Here is a 15,224-nt window from a genome sequence, read left to right as displayed (position 1 = left end):
TGTGTATGTGTGCCATTTAGATGGTGATTGGGCAAGACAATAATGTGAGTGCCTTTGAACGAGGTGTGGTATTAGGTTCCAGTCACACTGGTTTCAAGAACTACAACACCACTGGGTTTTTTCACATTTAACAGTTTCCAGTGTGTATGAAGAATGGTCCACCACCCAAACACATCCAGCCAACTTGACACAACTGTGGGAAGCATTGGCGTCAACACGGACCAGCTTCCCTGTAGAATGCTTTCGACACCTTGTAGAGTCCTTTCCCTGATGATTTGAGGCTGTTGTGAAGACAAATATGGGTGAAACTTAATATTAGGAAGGTGTTCCTAATGTCTGGTGTACTCAGCGCCTTCAGAAAGTATTCATACCCCTTGACTTATTCCACATTTGTTGTGTTAATGCCTGAATTTAAAAAATGATGAAATAAATGTGTTTTCTAATCCATTTACACACAATAACCCATAATAACAAAGTAACTCATTTACATAAGTATTCTCACCCCTGAGTCAATGCATGTTAGAATCACCTCTGGCAGCGATGACAGCTGTGAGTCTATCTTGGTAAGTCAGGTAGCCTAGTGGTTAGAGCATTGGACTAGTAACTGTAAGTGTTGAAAGATCGAATCCCTGAACTGACAAGGTAAAAATCTGTTGTTCTATCTCTGAACAAGGCAGTTAACCCACTGTTCATAGGAGGTCATTGAAAAGAAGAATTTGTTCTTAACTGACTTACCTGGTTAAATAAAGCTTTTTTTAAGTCTATAAGAGGAATTTGCACATTATTCATTAAAAATATTAATCAAGCTCTTTCAAATTGGTTGTTGATCATTGCTAGACAGCCATTTTCAAGTCTTGCCATAGATTTTCAAGCCGATCAAAACTGTAACTTGGACAATTAGGAACATTCAATATTGTCATAGTAAGCAACTCTGGTATATATTTAGCTTTTTGTTTTAGGTTATTGTCCTTCTGAAAGGTGAATTTGTGTCCCAATGTCTTTTGAAAATCAGACTGAACCAGGTTTTTCTCTAGAGTTTTGCCTGTGCTTAGCTCTATTCCATTTATTTTTTATCCTAAATCACTTGATGACAAGCATACCCATAACATATTGCAGCCAACACCATCCTTGAAAATATGAAGAGTGGTACTCAACGATATGTTGTGTTGGACATAGAGTGAATTTCTTGGCCAAATGTTTGCAGTTTTACTTTAGTGCCTAATTGCAAACAAAATGCATGTTTTGGAATATTTTTATTCTGTACATGTTTCCTTCTTTTCACTATGTCATTTAAATTTGCATTATGGAGTAAGTAAAATGTTGTTGATACATCCTCAGTTTTCTCCAATCACAGCCGTTAAACTCTGTAACTGTTTTAATGTCACCATTGGCGTTATGGTGAAATCAGTGGAGGCTGCTGAGAGGAAGACAACTCATAATAATGTCTGGAACGGAGAAAATGGAATGGAATCAAACACATGGAAAACGTGTTGGATGTATTTGATACCATTCCACCTATTCTGCTCCAGCCATTACCACGAGCCTTTCTCCCCAATTAAGGTGCCACCAACCTCCTGTGGGTGAAATCCCTGAGCGGTTTCCTTCCTCTCCGGCGACTGATTTAGGAAGGACGCCTGTACCTTTGTAGTGATTGGGTATATTGAAAAAGCCTCCAAACTGTACATAATAGCTTCGCCATGATCTTTTTACCCATCTACCAACAGGTGCCCTTCTTTGTGAGTCATTGGAAAAGCTCCCAGTCTTTGTGGTTTAATCTATTTGAAATTCGCAGCTTGACTGAAGGACCTTACAGACAATTGTATGTGTGGGGTACAGAGATGAGGTAGTCATTGAAAAAATAATTTTAAACACTGGTACTGCACACAGAGTGATTCCATGCAACTTATGTGACTTGTTAAGCAAATCTTTACTCCTGAACTTATTTAGGCTTGCCATAGAAAAGGGGTTGAACGCCAATTGACACGAGATATTTCAGCTTTTCATGATTTTTTTTTACATGTCTAAAGAAATAATTCCACATTATGGTGAATTGTGTGTACGCTCGTGACACAAAATCTCAATTTAATCAATTTTAATGAGATATCTAAAATGTTGGACGAGTAAGACCAAAAGATTTCATGGAAATTGAATGTAAAGGTTTTTATTACAGTGCAATTAAAAAACAACCTTAAAATCAGCCTCAATTGTTTTTTTGATTTAACACTCAACATAAAAACTGACACAACAACTTCTAAATAGATATAAACTGAAAATATATAATATTGTTATTCTGCTAACTGCACAAAACATGCAGAGAAACAGTGACTAGTGGATGTTAACACCATTCTGCCATCATGTAGACTTCCTGTACCAACTTCCTGTCTTGTATCAGACCACTGTCTCTCCAACTAACTGTGTCTTCTCTCCCCAGTCATCATTGACTTGATATGGTCTTAAACTGCCTTCAGTAGGCTAGTTGAACTCAGCAGTTCCTCTATACTGGAACCCATTAAACAGATGCTCTGTGAACTCAACACTCAAAATAAATGGTCTAAAATAAAGAGTAGCCAACATCATCGTATCACCACTACAGTAACACTTTTCATCCCAGCAAATTCTACAAATATGCAGATAATCAAAGAGCACACAATTACAAATGTAACAAAAGTATAAATAGAAAACGAATACACAATGACAATACTGTACATAAAAAGACTTAAAACCCATTGGCAAAATACATAAAATGCACCTCTTTTATTGACTTGTGCATGAAGCCCATCTAGGTTGTTAAGTGGTGTTTACTGGTTCCCTCTACCGACCGTGGCCTGGTTAGAGCACACTGTTCCAGCCGGGGAGTTCTGTGGAGAGAACACAGAGAAAGCAACAGTTGTCAGGACCGACACTTCAGAAGAATAATGGCTTCATAGTTACAGTTGGTTACACAACACAGTATTCATTCAATTCTTCCTAGATGAGTTTTAAAAGTTTATTCTAACATTCCCACCTGTCCCTGTGAAAGGTCTGTCATGTCAAACCCACTGGGGAGTCTAGATGTTCTCCTCCTCCTGGAAGACAAGAATAAAGGTATTTTGACATCATTTAGGTGTTCATATACATAAGCACAATCAGCATGATAAATATGTTTAAATTGAGGCTGGGAATATCTTTTTACCATGCAAAGAATACGACCAGGCTGAAAAGGAAAAGCAACCCCAAGGTTTTTCCTACAATCTCAAAAACCTTTGTGTTAACAGGCTCTTCTTGTCCTGTAAATAAAACACATATTATGGTCATCTGTTCCTAAAAGAGGAAACATTTTGCACATTGTCTAACATTACAAATTACACATATACTGTAGATGTACAGATGTAAGGTCTTAATTTAGCCAGTATTGTTGCAGCGAAATAATCCTGCAGCAAAAGGATTTGAACGTTTCCTCTGTAATGTTGTTCCATTGGAGGTGAGGCTATTAGCTGGACAAAATAAGGCTACATGAAAAGTGCAATACTGTTAATATAACCACGTTTTAGTGCAGATTTTTGGTGAATTTATGTAAATCAAAGCTTATCTGCATTTCCCACAATGCAATAAACTTCTCTGAAACAAAATTATGATCAAATTAAGATCCTACAGATGTATCATACCTAGATACATTTAGCAGGCATGCTTTATCTGGTCTGTTCCACAAAAACAAGTATATCTCTTCTACTGTATATCTATCTATATCTATAATATCCCTAATGTTGTGCCATTTTGAATGTGCCAATGCGTCTACCTTTAATAGCCAGCTGCACTTCCTTTGACTTCCCACAGTCATAACTATTTCTTGCTTCACAGTAGTACAGTCCTCCATCACCAACAGTCACATTGAGGGTGTAACTCTGTCCAGATGCTACCTGTATTGGTTTATCTCCACTGATCTGGAACCAGGTGAAGTTTGTCACAGGAGGGTTGGCTGTACTGCTGCAGGTCAGATTAACACAGCTTCCCACTAACACTGGATCAGCTGGACTGATGGAGGCCGAGGTGTCCTTAGGAGAGACTGAGGGAGAGGGGTTCATTTAGAATGTATCTGATATGGTATATTGAATAGTCTCATCAAAACCACTATTACAATCATCAGTGAAAACATGATAGAATGATCTATTATTCAGGAACCGGTGACTAAATCTTACATGAAACATTAAGCATCATGTTATGTTCAGCTGTCTTGTTGCTTGTCCCTACTGGGTAGACTGCAGTACAAGTGATGTTCTTCTCATGATGAAGGTATGACGGAGTGAAGGTCACCGTGGAGAGAACTGATTTGGTTTGGTCTGGATTCTCTTGCAGTTGGTTCTCAGTTGTGAACTGTGTTGGGAGAGTCCATGTCAGCTCAGGGGGGTGTTCGAGACAGGGAGCGACAGCAGAGCAGTTCAAACTGACAGGGGTCCCTTCCTTCACCTCACCTGAGACAGTAAGGATGGGACTGGAAGGAAAATCTGTAATACATTGTAGATGAAGATATTTTACACTAATAGTTAAACTGTCCACTTGTTCTACTCTTATCCTTGATGAAAGGAATATAAACTGGAAAAAATTGTTGGTTAAAAGTTGAATTGTCTCTTACCCCTGACAACTATTTTAACAGACTTTCCAATGTCTGTTGCACGGAATGGTTGACTCTCAATCCTGAAGAAGTATCTATTAGTGTAATTGGTGGTTACATTGAAGAAGACTGTGGTGCAGTTCTTCTGGGACATGTTTCCAGTTATCTTCCCTTGATATCTGTTGACCGTCTCACTACTGTTAAATATCACACTGTCCGGATGCAGATCAAAGTATGGGATTTCTTTCATCCACACTCCAGAGGTATGTATTGTGCTGTTAAATGTATACTTTTTTTGGTGAGGAATGTCAAATGAACATGGGATTTGCATACAGGAGCCAGTCAGTACATCCAGTTTATTTGGCATTGTGGCGATCAAACCTCGTTGACCAAAACAGGCCAAAACACCTGCAACATGAAAGTCAACATCAGGGAGGTTCTGATATATTTTCGGTTCAGTCCAATGATATGTATTAAACCTAGATGATTGACAGGGGCCGCTGATTGGAAGCCATTGCACAGCCATCTTGTTACTCCTCCTCCATTGTAAAAGCTATAGAAATGCATTTATTAATGTCTACATTAGTTTTTGACAAGTATATTACATTACAGACACCTTAATCCATACTTTTAAATTATATTTTGTGAAACTGCAACACTTCCTTCATCAGAGAGACCCTACCCTTGTTCCAGCCAATGGTCGCATCTTGCATCTCACTGAACTGGTATTATCCAATAACTAATTTATCATTGAGTCAGAGTTTTTCCTTCAAATTGTGTAGCCATGGTCTTCCCCTTTGCCCCCAACTATGCAAACCTGTATGTGGAACAATTTGAGGAAGCACTCATTTACAAAACATAGAGACACACCACCTACTTTCTAAAATCCTCTCATGGAATATAAACATAGATGATGTCTTTGTGCTCTGGGAAGGAAGTCAGCAGGAACTAAATTAATTCCAAACTCTGCTAAACGAGAGCTCTGAATATCTCAAATTCACCATGCAGACTGATGAGAGAAAATTAAACTCCCTGGACTTATGGATCATCAAAGGGAATGATGCATTACATACAGACCTGTACACAAAGCCAACAGACCTCAAAACCCTGCTACGTGGGGATAGTATGCATCCCCTTCCCCTCAGGAATGGTCTCCCATATAGCCAGTTATTCAGGGTTAAATGAATCTGTTGCCAACAGTCAGATTTTGACAGCAATGCTAAAAAAGTATTGATCCTGCAATGAAGAAAATATCTCAAAAACCAAAAGAGGTTTTTCTAAAAACTAAACCAAAGAAGTGAAACAACGCAACAGTCTTTTGCACTAAGTACACCAAGTGTTCAGAAAAAATGAAAGCAATCCTGAAAAGGCACTGGCATATTCTGCAATCAGACCAAAAAAAATCACACCTCTTCAAGGAAACCCCACTGGTGGTCTATAAGTGTGGGCGCAATATTGGGGATAGCTTGTGAGATCTGACCAGGTCAGATCTGCATTGTTTTAATTATTTTAACAGATCTAAGATCTGACCTGCCCCCTGAGCCCACTCAGACACTCTTGACACCCATTCCAAATGGGAACTACAAATGTGGATCATGCTCATAGTGCAATAGCACTACAAAAACACCCTTCTTCAGACACCCACATACAGGTCGAAAAATCCCTGTTAGGGGTATCATCTCTTGCAAGATAAAGGTAGTGATCTATCTCATCACATGTTCATGTGGAAAAGCCAACGTAGGACAAATGAAAAGACAATTAAAACAATGCAGAGCTGAACACCGCAGCTCAATCAGGTGTAAGAACACTGACTATCCAATAGCAGCTCACTTTGTTGAAGCAACACAGGTTGATCCCATCTCCTCCCTCAAATACACAGGTATTGAGCATGTTGCTCTACCAAGGAGAGGAGGTAACATGGAGATCCTACTACTACAGAGGGAGGCCTACTGGATTTCCTATTGAAAAACATTGACCCCTAGTGGTCAGAATATTGACTTTGGTCTCAGGCCCTTTTTATGAACAATTATTTTATAAAGAGGTCTTATAAATGAGTATATTCTTTCTACAGCTTATCAGCGTAGAACCAATATGTTCCCCCTGTTGATGATGCTTACTATGCATTATGGATGAACCAAGATATTACATTTTATCAACATTTAATGAAATTGGAAACAATTAAATATATGTGAAATTAAATTAAACAATCATTTATGTTGATGCTAATCTTATGCTAATTTTAATGATAACAATAGGCTAATATATTTAATATGCTGTAAACTATTGTCTTTTAACAGTTTCACTCAATTCACTCTAATTAACCTCATAATTATGACACACCCCTCATGATTGTCATTGGTTGCACTAATTGCACTGTATGTCTACATAACCTGGTTCAAGAATTCATGACTTTACCCTGAAGAAGACACAGTGATGCCGAAACATTGGTGTTTTACCCAATAAATTACTGGGAGTTTATATATATAGAGTGTGCAACTCTCTTTGTTTTTATAGCTTACAGTGTATTCACTGTTAGTCATGTCACGTTCCTGACCTGTTTTCCCTTGTTTTTGTATTTGTTTAGTATGGTCAGGGTGTGAGTTGGGGTGGGCATTCTATGTTGTGTGTCTAGTTTGTCTGTTTCTGTGTTCAGCTTAATATGGTTCTCAATCAGAGGCAGCTGTCAATCGTTGTCCCTGATTGAGAATCATATATAGGTGGCTTGTTTTGTGTTGGGGATTGTGGGTGGTTGTTTCCTGTCTCTGTGTTTGTGTTCTGCACCAGATAGGACTGTCTCGGTTTTCACGTTTGTTGTTTTGTATTGTTGTAAGTGTTCACAGTTCGTTAAATTAAACATGTTGAACACTAACTGCGCTGCATTTTGGTCCTCTCCTTCATCCCAGGAAGAAAGCCGTTACAGAACCACCCACCTAACCCGGACCAAGCAGCAGCAGCAGGAGAGGCTGCAGCAGCAGGAGAGGCTGCACTATTTGGAGGAATGGACATGGGAGGATGAATTAGACGGTAAAGGACCCTGGGCAGAGCCAGGGGAATATCGCCGCCCCAAAGAAGAGCTGGAGGCAGCGAAGGCGGAGAGGCGCTATTATGAGGCGCTAGCACGGCAGAGCGGCTGGAGGCCCGAGAGGCAGCCCCAAAAATTTCTTGGGGGGGGGGCACACGGGGAGTGTGGCAGAGTCAGGAGTCAGACCTGAGCCAACTCCCCCTGCTTACCGTAAGGAGCTGGTCAGGGCGGAATTGGAGGTGAGCGACGCAGAGACAGTGAAGGAGTTAATGGGGAAATTGGAGGAGAGAGTTATGAGGGAGGTGCTGGTTTGGTGCATGAGGCACGACATCCGCCCGACTGAACATGTCGGGGAGTTGATGTCACCGGGAACAGCTCTCCATACTCGTCCTGAGGTGCGTGCTAGCCGTCTGGTTAAGACTGTGCCAGCCTCACGCACCAGGCCTCCTGTGCGCCTCCCTAGCCCTGCACGTCCTCTGCCAGCTCGGCGCTACAGCTCTCCCAGCCGTGCTTCCAGTGGAGAGAGAGGGCATCGTACCGGGCAGGCACCGTGTTATGCGGTGGAGCGCACGGTGTCCCCGGTGCGTGTGCTTAGCCCGGTGCGCAACATCTCAGCTCCCCACATCTGCCGGGCTAGGGTGAAGATCCAGCCAGGGCGGATGGTGCCAGCCCTGCTCTCAAGACCTCCAGTGCGCCTTCACGGTCCGGTCTGTCCAGTACCACCAGTTCCGGCACCACGCACCAAGCCTCCTGTGCGTCTCCAGAGTCCTGTACGCACTGTTCCTTCTCCCCGCACTCGCCCTGAGGTGCGTGCCCTCAGCCCGGTACCACCAGTTCCGGTACCACGCACTAGGCCAATAGTGCGCCTCGAGATTCCAGTGTGCCCTGTTCCTGCTCCCCGCACTAGCCTTGAGGTGCGTGTCTCCAGTCCGGTACCACCAGTTCCGGCACCACGCACCAGGCCTACTGTGCGCCTCAGCAGGTCAGAGTCGGTCGTCTGCCCAGCGCCATCTGAGCCATCCGTCTGCCCAGCGCCATCTGAGCCATCCGTCTGCCCAGCGCCATCTGAGCCATCCGTCTGACCAGCGCCATCTGAGCCATCCGTCTGCCCAGCGTCATCTGAGCCATCCGTCTGCCCAGCGCCATCTGAGCCATCCGTCTGCCCAGCGCCATCTGAGCCATCCGTCGGCCCAGCGCCATCTGAGCCGCCCGTCTGTCCCGAGCCGTCTGAGCCGCCCGTCTGTCCCGAGCCGTCAGAGCCGCCCGTCTGTCCCGAGCCGTCAGAGCCGCCCGTCTGTCCCGAGCCGTCAGAGCCGCCCGTCTGTCCCGAGCCGTCAGAGCCGCCCGTCTGTCCCGAGCCGTCAGAGCCGCCAGTCAGTCAGGAGCCGCTAGAGCCGTCCGTCAGTCAGGAGCCGCTAGAGCCGTCCGTCAGTCAGGAGCCGCCAGAGCCGCCAGCCAGTCAGGAGCCGCCAGAGCCGCCAGCCAGTCAGGAGCCGCTAGAGCCGCCAGCCAGTCAGGAGCCGCCAGAGCCGCCAGCCAGTCAGGAGCCGCCAGAGCCGCCAGCCAGTCAGGAGCCGCCAGAGCCGCCAGCCAGTCAGGAGCCGCCAGAGCCGCCAGCCAGTCAGGAGCCGCCAGAGCCGCCAGCCAGTCAGGAGCCGCCAGAGCCGCCAGCCAGTCAGGAGCCGCCAGAGCCGCCAGCCAGTCAGGAGCCGCCAGCCAGTCAGGAGCCGCCAGCCAGTCATGAGCCGCCTTCCAGTCATGAGCCGCCTTCCAGTCATGAGCCGCCTTCCAGTCATGAGCCGCCCTTCAGTCATGAGCCGCCTTCCAGTCATGAGCCGCCTTCCAGTCATGAGCCGCCTTCCAGTCATGAGCTGCCCTCCAGTCATGAGCTGCCCTCCAGTCATGAGCTGCCCTCCAGTCATGAGCTGCCCTCCAGTCATGAGCTGCCCCTCAGCCCGGAGCTGCCCCTCAGCCCGGAGCTGCCATTAGTCCGGAGCTGCCCTTCAGTCCAGAGCTGCCTCTCTGTCCGGAGCTGCCCTTCAGTCCGGAGTTGCGCCTCTGTCCTGAGCTACCTCTCTGTCCTGAGCTACCTCTCTGTCCTGAGCTACCTCTCTGTCCTGAGCTACCTCTCTGTCCTGAGCTACCTCTCTGTCCTGAGTTATCTCCTCTATTTAGGAGGGACCTTTGGGAAGGTTCCTAGACCGGGGGCGAGGGTCGCCACTCAAAGGACGCTAAGGAGGGGGACAAAGACAATGGTGGAGTGGTGTCCTCGTTCTGCGCCGGAGCCGCCACCGCGGACAGATGCCCACCCAGACCCTCCCCTTGAGTTTTAGGGGTGCGCCCGGAGTTCGCACCTTGAGGGGGGGGTTCTATCACGTTCCTGACCTGTTTTCCCTTGTTTTTGTATTTGTTTAGTATGGTCAGGGCGTGAGTTGGGGTGGGCATTCTATGTTGTGTGTCTAGTTTGTCTGTTTCTGTGTTCAGCCTAATATGGTTCTCAATCAGAGGCAGCTGTCAATCGTTGTCCCTGATTGAGAATCATATATAGGTGGCTTGTTTTGTGTTGGGGATTGTGGGTGGTTGTTTCCTGTCTCTGTGTTTGTGTTCTGCACCAGATAGGACTGTCTCGGTTTTCACGTTTGTTGTTTTCAATTTTCAATTTTCAATTTTTTTTTTCAATTTTTATTTTATATAGCCCTTCGTACATCAGCTAATATCTCGAAGTGCTGTACAGAAACCCAGCCTAAAACCCCAAACAGCTAGTAATGCAGGTGTAGAAGCACGGTGGCTAGGAAAAACTCCCTAGAAAGGCCAAAACCTAGGAAGAAACCTAGAGAGGAACCAGGCTATGAGGGGTGGCCAGTCCTCTTCTGGCTGTGCCGGGTGGAGATTATAACAGAACTATGCCAAGATGTTCAAAAATGTTCATAAGTGACAAGCATGGTCAAATAATAATCATGAATAATTTTCAGTTGGCTTTTCATAGCTGATCATTAAGAGTTGAAAAACAACAGGTCTGGGACAGGTGGCGGTTCCATAACCGCAGGCAGAACAGCTGAAACTGGAATAGCAGCAAGGCCAGGCGGACTGGGGACAGCAAGGAGTCACCACGGGCGGCAGTCCCGACGCATGGTCCTAGGGCCCAGGTCCTCCGAGAGAAAGCAAGAGAGAAGGAGAAAATTAGAGAGAGCCAAGATTTTCAAAATGTTCATAAATGACAAGCATGGTCAAATAATAATCAGGAATAAATCTCAGTTGGCTTTTCATAGCCGATCATTAAGAGTTGAAAACAGCAGGTCTGGGACAGGTAGGGGTTCCATAACCGCAGGCAGAACAGTTGAAACTGGAATAGCAGCAAGGCCAGGCGGACTGGGGACAGCAAGGAGTCACCACGGCCGGTAGTCCCGACGTATGGTCCTAGGGCTCAGGTCCTCCGAGAGAAAGAAAGAGAGAAGGAGAAAATTAGAGAGAGCCAAGATTTTCAAAATGTTCATAAATGACAAGCATGGTCAAATAATAATCAGGAATAAATCTCAGTTGGCTTTTCATAGCCGATCATTAAGAGTTGAAAACAGCAGGTCTGGGACAGGTAGGGGTTTCGTAACCGCAGGCAGAACAGTTGAAACTGGAATAGCAGCAAGGCCAGGCGGACTGGGGACAGCAAGGTGTCAGCATGCCCGGTAGTCCTGACGTATGGTCCTAGGGCTCAGGTTCTCAGAGAGAAAGAGAGAATTAGAGAGAGCATACTTAAATTCACACAGGACACTGGATAAGATAGGAGAAGTACTCCAGGTATAACCAACTGACCCTAGCCCCCCGACACATAAACTACTGCAGCATAAATACTGGAGGCTGAGACAGGAGCGGTCAGGAGACACTGTGGCCCCATCCGAAGAAACCCCCGGACAGGGCCAAACAGGAAGGATATAACCCCACCCACTTTGCCAAAGCACAGCCCCCGCACCACTAGAGGGATATCCTCAACCACCAACTTACAATCCTGAGACAAGGCCGAGTATAGCCCACAAAGGTCTCCACCACAGCACAAACCAAGGGGGGGCGCCAACCCAGACAGGAAGATCACGTCAGTAACTCAACCCACTCAAGTGACGCACCCCTCCTAGGGACGGCATGAAAGAGCACCAGCAAGCCAGTGACTCAGCCCCTGTAACAGGGTTAGAGGCAGAGAATCCCAGTGGAGAGAGGGGAACCGGCCTGGCAGAGACAGCAAGGGCGGTTCGTTGCTCCAGAGCCTTTCCGTTCACCTTCACACTCCTGGGCCAGACTACACTCAATCATATGACCTACTGAAGAGATAAGTCTTCAGTAAAGACTTAAAGGTTGAGACCGAGTCTGCGTCTCTCACATGGGTAGGCAGACTGTTCCATAAAAATGGAGATCTATAGGAGAAAGCCCTGCCTCCCGCTGTTTGCTTAGAAATTCTAGGGACAATTAGGAGGCCTGCGTCTTGTGACCGTAGCGTACGTATTGGTATGTACGGCAGGACCAACTCGGAAAGATAGGTAGGAGCAAGCCCATGTAACGCTTTATAGGTTAACAGTAAAACCTTGAAATCAGCCCTTGCCTTAACAGGAAGCCAGTGTAGGGAAGCTAGCACTGGAGTAATATGATCAAATTTCTTGGTTCTAGTCAGGATTCTAGCAGCCGTATTTAGCACTAACTGAAGTTTATTTAGTGCTTTATCCGGGTAGCCGGAAAGTAGAGCATTGCAGTAGTCTAACCTAGAAGTAACAAATGCATGGATTAATTTTTCTGCATCATTTTTGGACAGAAAATTTCTGATTTTTGCAATGTTACGTAGATGGAAAAAAGCTGTCCTTGAAACAGTCTTGATATGTTCGTCAAAAGAGAGATCAGGGTCAAGAGTAACGCCGAGGTCCTTCACAGTTTTATTTGAGACGACTTTACAACCATCAAGATGAATTGTCAGATTTAACAGAAGATCTCTTTGTTTCTTGGGACCTAGAACAAGCATCTCTGTTTTGTCCGAGTTTAAAAGTAGAAAGTTTTCAGCCATCCACTTCCTTATGTCTGAAACACAGGCTTCTAGCGAGGGCAATTTTGGGGCTTCACCATGTTTCATTGAAATGTACAGCTGTGTGTCATCCGCATAGCAGTGAAAGTTAACATTATGTTTTCGAATAACATCCCCAAGAGGTAAAATATATAGTGAAAACAATAGTGGTCCTAAAACGGAACCTTGAGGAACACCGAAATGTACAGTTGATTTGTCAGAGGACAGACCATTCACAGAGACAAACTGATATCTTTCCGACAGGTAAGATCTAAACCAGGCCAGAACTTGTCCGTGTAGACCAATTTGGGTTTCCAGTCTCTCCAAAAGAATGTGGTGATCGATGGTGTCAAAGGCAGCACTAAGGTCTAGTAGCACGAGGACAGATGCAGAGCCTCGGTCTGACGCCATTAAAAGGTCATTTACCACCTTCACAAGTGCAGTCTCAGTGCTATGATGGGGTCTAAAACCAGACTGAAGCATTTCGTATACATTGTTTGTCTTCAGAAAGGCAGTGAGTTGCTGCGCAACAGCTTTTTCTAAAATTTTTGAGAGGAATGGAAGATTCGATATAGGCCGATAGTTTTTTATATTTTCCGGGTCAAGGTTTGGCTTTTTCAAGAGAGGCTTTATCACTGCCACTTTTAGTGAGTTTGGTACACATCCGGTGGATAGAGAGCTGTTTATTATGTTCAACATAGGAGGGCCAAGCACAGGAAGCAGCTCCTTCAGCAGTTTAGTAGGAATAGGATCCAGTATGCAGCTTGAAGGTTTAGAGGCCATGATTATTTTCATCATTGTGTCAAGAGATATAGTACTAAATATAGTTTTGTATTGTTGTAAGTGTTCACAGTTCGTTAAATTAAACATGTTGAACACTAACTGCGCTGCATTTTGGTCCTCTCCTTCATCCCAGGAAGAAAGCCGTTACAAGTCAGCACCTCTACAGTAAGTCATTTTCTCTGGGTGTGCTCCAGCTCATGCTTTTTATATGACCTGAACATAACAAATAAAAAATAAACATGTAAAGATATTAAAGTATTTTCTTTATAGAGTACTAACTTTACTGCCCCATCTACAACAAAATACTTAAATACATGTAATTTCGTCCTTGAAACATTTTATTGAAATACTATAGAATTCCATTAATTCTTATGGAGGACTGCTTCTTCTGGGGAGTACCATATATAGAGACCGGTGGATTTAAAGTCTCTCATTGGCCGTTACATAGCATCAGCGATCCAGGGTTTATACACATCATTGGTACAGTCTCTCCCAATAATAATAATATGAACTTATTTCTATGTACAGGTGATTTTTCAATTGGTAGGTATGTTGTCAAGGAGTGAGGTGACATGTGTTTGTGAGCAGAGGACCACTAGTTTGAGCCCGGTATGGTGACAGGGACAGTGGTGGAAGCTATACTGTTAGCTGCACACTGACGTCGGCTTCACATACTGTACAGTGATATGAAACAGTTTTTACCCCTTTCTGATTTTCACTATTTTTGCTTTTTTTTAACTGAATGTTATCAGATCTTCAACCAAAACCTATTAGATAAAGGGAACTTGAGTTACCAAATAACACACTTTTTTATAGTTATTAATTTATTTAATTAACAAAGTTATGCAACAACCAATTCCCCCGTGTGAAAAAGTAATTTCCCCCTTACACTCAATAACTGGTTGTGTCACCATTCCAAAACACACAATCAAGTCTACATGAAAATTGATAAAAAGCAACACATTTAAAGGTTTTGAATGGCCTAGTCAATGTCCAGACCTAATCCCAAATGAGATATTGTGACAGGACTTGAAATGTGCAGTTCATGATTGAAAACCCACAAATGTCGCTGAGTTATAGCAGTTCTGCATGGGAGAGTGGGCCAAAATTCCTCCACAGCAACGTGAGAGACTGATCAACAACTACAGGAAGTGTTTGGTTGGAGTCATTTCAGCTGAAGGAGACACAACCAGTTATTGAGTATAAAGGAGGAAATTACTTTTTTACACAGGGACATTGGGTGTTGCATAACTTTGTTTATGAAATAAATGAAATAAGTATGTCATTGTTGTTTTATTTGTTCACTCAGGTTCCATTTATCTAATATCAGCTTTTGATTGAATATCTGATAACATTCAGTGTCAGAAATATGCTAAAACTTTTTCACAGAAGTTTAAATACAGACTATGAAGTTACACAAATCAGGAATTAACTGTAGACTTTTCTACACAGTTATATAGCACATCCCATAAAATATAATGACTTGTGCTTATTCCTTTATGTCTGATTCATAACTAGTTGTTGTTGTGTGGAAGACTGTAATGTACTGAAATTCATGTGACTCATCTCACATTTCATCAGTGACGTACTTCCTAATAACTGTTTGAGAAATTATTTTTAAAGAATACTACAGTATTTATTTAACAGGATGTTGAATAGTCTATGTGCTGGGTGTCAACATCAGTTGTGAAAACACTGTATTCAAATATAAGTTCTAAGAACACAGTCATTTTCTAATGAACCTTCTACTCCAGAACAATTAGTTTCAGTCACTTGAAACATTGCAGAGGTGGCCT

At 44.0% G+C, this 15,224-nt stretch overlaps 1 protein-coding gene across 1 annotated transcript; it reads right to left on the bottom strand.

The window, feature by feature from the left end:
- Positions 1-2,829: 2,829 nt before the first annotated feature.
- LOC120036236 (vascular cell adhesion protein 1-like) lies at positions 2,830-4,955 on the bottom strand. The gene is made up of 4 exons (XM_038982715.1): positions 4,610-4,955; positions 4,176-4,481; positions 3,776-4,042; positions 2,830-2,858 (listed from the first exon to the last, which is right to left on the bottom strand). The coding sequence occupies exons 1-4, from the start codon at positions 4,953-4,955 to the stop codon at positions 2,830-2,832; spliced, it is 948 nt and encodes a 315-aa protein (XP_038838643.1).
- Between the last annotated feature and the right edge of the window lie 10,269 nt (positions 4,956-15,224).

The sequence above is a fragment of the Salvelinus namaycush genome, unplaced genomic scaffold, assembly GCF_016432855.1.
Source record: "Salvelinus namaycush isolate Seneca unplaced genomic scaffold, SaNama_1.0 Scaffold126, whole genome shotgun sequence".
Taxonomy (NCBI): Eukaryota; Metazoa; Chordata; class Actinopteri; order Salmoniformes; family Salmonidae; genus Salvelinus; species Salvelinus namaycush.
Note: the sequence above shows the minus strand (reverse complement) of the source record. Positions and strands in the feature narration are given on the sequence as shown.

Excerpts from the sequence above, each read along its gene's own strand:
- LOC120036236 (XM_038982715.1), bottom strand. The coding sequence starts at position 4,955 with ATGCCAAATAAACTGGATGTACTGACTGGCTCCTGTATGCAAATCCCA. Across the intron at positions 4,482-4,609 it reads TGTTAAAATAGTTGTCAGGG|ATTTTCCTTCCAGTCCCATC; the intron begins GTAAGAGACAAT and ends AATGTATTACAG. Across the intron at positions 2,859-3,775 it reads AGTGCAGCTGGCTATTAAAG|AACTCCCCGGCTGGAACAGT; the intron begins GTAGACGCATTG and ends TTCTCTCCACAG.